The sequence below is a fragment of the Peromyscus californicus genome, unplaced genomic scaffold, assembly GCF_007827085.1.
Source record: "Peromyscus californicus insignis strain IS unplaced genomic scaffold, ASM782708v3 Scaffold_9__1_contigs__length_137607984, whole genome shotgun sequence".
Lineage (NCBI taxonomy): Eukaryota > Metazoa > Chordata > Mammalia > Rodentia > Cricetidae > Peromyscus > Peromyscus californicus.
This window is the reverse complement of record NW_026294617.1, coordinates 18,198,916-18,204,738: the sequence shown is the minus strand read 5'-3', so window position 1 is coordinate 18,204,738 and position 5,823 is coordinate 18,198,916. Positions and strand designations below refer to the sequence as shown.

General features: G+C 37.5%; 1 protein-coding gene across 1 annotated transcript; it reads left to right on the top strand.

The window, feature by feature from the left end:
* Positions 1–731: 731 nt before the first annotated feature.
* Positions 732–5,591, top strand: Il2 (interleukin 2). Its single transcript, XM_052730151.1, has 4 exons — positions 732–878; positions 969–1,028; positions 3,504–3,650; positions 5,478–5,591. The coding sequence occupies exons 1-4, from the start codon at positions 732–734 to the stop codon at positions 5,589–5,591; spliced, it is 468 nt and encodes a 155-aa protein (XP_052586111.1).
* The last annotated feature ends 232 nt before the right edge of the window (positions 5,592–5,823 follow it).

Sequence of the window (5,823 nt, the reverse complement as noted above, 5' to 3'; positions counted from 1 at the left end):
GTTAGACATCATACTCTTTTTAAAACGCATAATAAACATTAAGACTTTTGAACAGATACAGAAACATGTTAAATTAAGTTTAAAACAAGTTAAAGTAGTACCGCCAACTCGAAAGTGCTTTAAGTGTCCTGATCTTACTATTTCCCTGGCTAACTGTAGGAAGCCACCTATCTATCACCTTGTGTGCAATTAGCTCATCGTGTAGATAAGAAGGTAAAACCATCCTGAAACAGGAAACCAATAGTCTTCCTGTCTAATCAACAAATCTAAAAGATTTATTCTTTTCATCTATCTCCTCTTGCTCTTGTCCACCACAACAGGCTGCTTACAGGCTCAGAACGGTTTTGACACAGAGTATTTTCATGAGTTACTTTTGTATCTCCACCCCCTTAAAGAAAAGAGGAAAATTTGTTTCATACAGAAGGCGTTCATTGTATGAATGAAAACTGCCACCTAAGTGTGGGCTAACTCAACCAAGAGGGATTTCACCTACATCCATTCAGTCAGTGTATGGGGGTTTAAAGAAATTCCAGAGAGTCATCAGAAGAGGAAAAACAAAGGTAATGCTTTCTGCCACACAGGTAGAGTCTTTGAAAATATGTGTAATATGTAAAACATTCTGACACCCCCGTATTATTTTTCCAGCATTAACAGTATAAATTGCCTCCCATGCTGAAAGGCTGCCTATCACCCTCGCTAATCACTACTCAGTGACCTCAAGTCCTGCAGGCATGTACAACATGCAGCTTGCATCCTGTGTTGCACTGACGCTCGCACTCCTCGTCAACAGCGCACCCACTTCAAGCCCTACAAAGGAAACACAGCAGCACCTCGAGCAGTTATTGCTGGACTTAGAGGTGCTTCTGAAAGGGATCAATGTAAGTGCATGCCCTTCCTATCTATAGACATTACATTTAGCTTTCTTGCCAAAGGTTGTGTTTTAATAACAATGCGTTATGCTTTCTCAGAATTACAAGAACCCGAAACTCCCCATGATGCTCACGTTCAAATTTTACATGCCCAAGGAGGTAAGTGAGTTTCTATGTTCAATTGGTGCTTTAATGAATTCAAAGTGGCATGCCTGTTTGCACACTGATCAGATGAATAGTACCTCATCTAAAGAAAAAAGTTACTTCAATATCTCTGTGTAAAAGTTCCTGTTTGATAATGGCATTTCTTTTAAGTAGTTTTATCTAAATTTTTCTTATGTATTTGTGTGTTGGGAAAGAGGAATTGAGAAGAAAACACAGGATAACTGCATTTTGATTCTGGGATAATTTAAAGACTTTGCTGATTTCTGTTTTATGCTTATCCTAGAGATATTTGAATATGATGCATTATTTTAGCTTATGAAATCAAAATTGACTTCAGAAGGGCTCATTTTATGAATACTTTACTGTTTTAAGGAGGATTCCTGGGACTCCATGTTTGAGGAACAGCATATCCAGTATTCATAGATTATAGGGCAGATGGTCTGAAATGAAGTCCCAGCTCTGCTAGGCACTAGCTCTGATGGCCTCGAAAGTTGCCTATGTTCATTCACCTACTTACATAAATGATAATTGTATGCTTATAGCTTGGAAGGCTTCAGAACAGTGTCTAGCCAGCACCACATAAACATGCTATTAGTGCTAGTGAAGAAAAAGTCTGAGATGTATAAAACAATTTTGGGTTTATATAGTCTTTTTAAAACCAGGGGAACCAGAGAGCTGTAATATTTCTACATGACACTATCTTCCAATATTGAAAGTTTGTTTTGTGTCTTGTGGATGCAGAATGCTGTATAATAAGCAACAGCTCACCCAAGCTCCTAGAGCTACATCAAGGGTAGAAGTTTGCTACAGTCCTGACAGTCAAAAGAGGGTGAAAAACTTTGGTGCTAGAAAGAGCTTTTCCCAGGATAAATCCAAGCCTAGAGCAAAATGGGACCTAAGGGGACAAAGAGGCAATGCTGTTGACGCACTTGTATGAAGTCAAGGGAACTCTGCCTCTAGCTGTTCTGCTGGAGATGAAAAGGAAATGGCCTGTAAGTGCTCTTCCAGCTTAATTAGAGTCACATAACTTTCAACTCCAACAATAAAAAACTAGATAGTTCTGTGAGGGAAAGCTCCACACTGAATATATAGAACTCATCATAACAAGTTGGAAGGCAATAGATAGACAAATCCAGAAATAATGTTGTCTGGTCAGACCTCTTCCTCTAAGGTTTGTTAGAGAGACATGAGATCATGTTAATGTAGAAAGTGGTGAAGTTCCTAGAAATCCAAGTTTTTAAATAACTATTGGAAATGAGAGTAGTGCAATAAAGCCTGTTTTTTTTTTTCAATTTAACCTCCATTCTGTATATATGTAAGATTTAAAAAATAATAGAGGCATTTAATTCAAAGGGTGCAGTCAATGAAAAGGAGTGACCATACCATCCATGACCCACCTATTTATGTGGCTATAGGGAAGACACAAGTTCTGAGACTTAGTAAAATGGAGATAATCCAGTTCACTGCTTGCTTCTAGAGAACCTGCAGACTTAAAGTGGATGGCTTTTATGGAAATCACAGTGTACTATAGTACTAGACAATATTATTTCTCACTGTATATATGCATAAATATGCATGATATATATGTATCTATATATTCTTCCAGAAATGTATGGGAAACTTCTCCAAATATTCTTTCCAAATATTGTGACTTGATTTCATTGAGACAAATAGTTTTAGAATTATGTATGTATGTATATATGTATGTATGTATGTATGTGTGTGTGTATGTGTGTTTGTGTGTGTGGAGGTACATGTGTACCACAGTGTACGTGTAGAAGTCAGAGGACAAGATGTGAGAGTTGTGTCAGTTCTTCCACAATGTGGGTCACTGAGATTGAACTCAGGTCATCAAACCTGGTAGCAAGTGCCTTTATCCTTCAGAGTCATCTTTCTAGCCCTGACAAATAAGTTTTTAAAAATTCATCTTTAGTAATTGCAGAGAAGTAAAAATTTCAGAAATATTAAATGTGCCTTCCTGGGTATCTTGACAGTCATCATTCTGGGTCATGATAACCTAACCTGTAAGATTTGGGTCTGTGACAGCTGGCACCCAAGGACTCCTGTTCCTTATCATTCTGTGATTCTCAACTCTGGGATTATTAGACATTAGAGTGTAGAATGTGAATCTTGTACTTCCACATTCTCTATGATTTCTTTGCAGCTTGGAAAAATATTCTACACCTGTGATATGCATTGCGACAGGGAAATGCAGACTTTTTACAAACTCTAATGAAGCCAGAACAAAGGACTCACTAGAGTGACCTAACAGTTAATGTTAACCATAGGACTTTGAGCTCTTGCTCTTCTAGATTTACGGTATCCACTACTTTAGTCCCTCTTTACACTGAGAACAGGGAGTGGGTAAAAGCTATGCACTGCCTACTCTCGATTAGATAAACTGTGGATTGCCTTCTGGTTCTTCAGAGTGGTGAACTGAGCTGAGAGTTGTGCTTATTACTCCTCTAGGCCACAGAACTGAAACACCTTCAGTGCCTAGAAGAAGAACTCGGAGCTCTGCAGCGTGTGCTGGATTTGGCTCAAAGCAAGAGCTTTCGCTTGGAAGATGCTGAGAATTCCATCAGCAATATTAGAGTAACAGTTGTGAAGCTAAAGGTAAGATGTTGCTTTATTTGCTAAGCTGGAAGTAAAATAAAGGAGAGAAGCATGCATTTTAAAGTGGCATGACATTTCTGGTCTTTGCCAGGTTCCATGCATTTAATCAAACAAAATTTAAAGTCACTGAGAGCATGAATACTTCCACTACAGGATGATGCTAGAGTCCCCACCCATCACCATCTGCAAGGAAATTCTGGGAACACCCTGCTTCTTCTCACACTAGCATATAATTTGAAGTGAGAGAAAGTACTGAATTCCACAAGGGAACAGGCAGCTTTGGTTGCCTTCACATGTTTATCAGAACAGGACCAATGATCTGAAAGGCTTTTCCAGAGGTTTGCGGTCATTGACAGAAGAACACAGAGATTTGTCTCCAAAATAGCAGACATTAAAATGGACAGAGGAAAACAGTGAGAGGCCACTTCAGGTTTTTGTTTTTCGTGTTTGTTTGTTTTGATTTTTCAAGACAGGGTTTCTCTGTGTAACAGTCCTGGCTGTCCTGGAACTCGCTTTGTAGACCAGGCTAGCCTTGAACTCACAGAGATTCACCTGCCTCTGGCTCTCAAGTGCTGGGATTAAAGATGTGTGTCACCATTGCCCAGCAGGGTTTTATTTTTAAATGCACAAGAAACATGGACTTTGGTGAGGCAAAGGAGAATTGTAGTTCTCTTTTCTCATTCCATCTGCCAAACAAAATTGCTGAGTTGACAGGTATCCTGAGCAAGCAGCATCATTTTGATTTCTGCAGTAGCAGCAAGCCTCCAAGAGGGTGCCAGGGTAGTCCTTTCCAAACAAAATTCACTTTTTCTGTGCACTGCTTTCTTTTGTCTGAGGCTTGTAAAATAGGCTGATGTCCATGTCATCTAGGCATTGAAAGGCTCAGGTTCTTAGCTATGCAAAGAAGTCTGCTCTAAAATCTCTAGCCCACACTAGAAAGCTCACCCCAAATATAATTTTATGTAAGTATACAAAATATAATTTTATGTAAAGTTTAAGTTTTAGAGGTGTGTGAAAACTAGAAAAGCATATTTCAAGAACCACACTTAAAAAATCCAAGATATCAGAACATTCAAGTAACTATGTAAAGAGGGTATATAAGATCATGGCAGCTTATTTTAAAAGGAACATTTATTCAAAATAAATAGTCTACCTCATTTGACTTACAAAGATTACTCAGATTTGGAAAAGTCATCCCATAAATCTATCAAAATATTTCCTCTCAGCTTGTTACCTAGAAACAGAGTTGAAGTATATCCTTTTAGCAAAGGAAGTTAGCTTCCAAACAGCCAATCTACACAACCAATTTATAATATTTCTAGCTGTATAAACTGGGAGAATCATCTGTATTGATACCAGGGTAGGTATCTCCATTAAATGTTCTCCTCCAAATTTCCCCCAATAGACTTTTGTCCTAACCTACTCTGGGTTGTTTCTATTCTGTGACTTGGGGAATTAAGAGAATAATAGAATCTTAAGGTTTCAAAAAGAACAGGTAACATGTATCATTTCTTCATCCATACAACCTAAATCGATGCATAGCTGTTTTCACTTACCAGAATAAAGAGGTCAAACAACTGCATTCTACAGAAGTGTTCAAAGCTTTCATTCAAATGTTCATTTGTACTCAACTCAGGAAAATTTTATCTTGTATGCTTTTATCATTTGGCATCATAATAAAACATAATCTGACAATCTGGATCATTCAAGAAGTGTGAATGATTAATGTATTTAACAAGTGTTAAAATAAATGCCTAGAGAACTTAGTGAAGAATAACTGTATGTAAGTTAAACTACCTTAGCCTAAAACTTTCTATTCTTTTTTAGGGCTCTGAAAACACATCCACGTGTGAATTCCATGATGAGACAGTAACTGTGGTGGAATTTCTGAGAAGATGGATCACCTTCTGTCAAAGCGCCATCGAAACAATGGCTCAATAATCATGTGCTCCTGCTTACAACACACAAGGCTTTATATTTATTTAAATATTTAAATCTATATTTATTTTGGATGTATTGTTTACTATCTTTTGTAACTATTAATCTTCAGATGATACATATGGATCTTTAAGGATTCTTTTTGTAAGCCCCAAGGGCTCTAAAATGTTTTAAATTATTTATCTGAAATTATTTATTATATTGAATTGTTAAATATCATGTCTATGTAGATTAG

Coding starts and splice junctions, on each gene's coding strand:
- Il2 (XM_052730151.1), top strand. CDS start 732: ATGTACAACATGCAGCTTGCATCCTGTGTTGCACTGACGCTCGCACTC. Junction 879..968: donor TGCTTCTGAAAGGGATCAAT/GTAAGTGCATGC, acceptor ATGCTTTCTCAG/AATTACAAGAACCCGAAACT. Junction 1,029..3,503: donor AATTTTACATGCCCAAGGAG/GTAAGTGAGTTT, acceptor TTACTCCTCTAG/GCCACAGAACTGAAACACCT.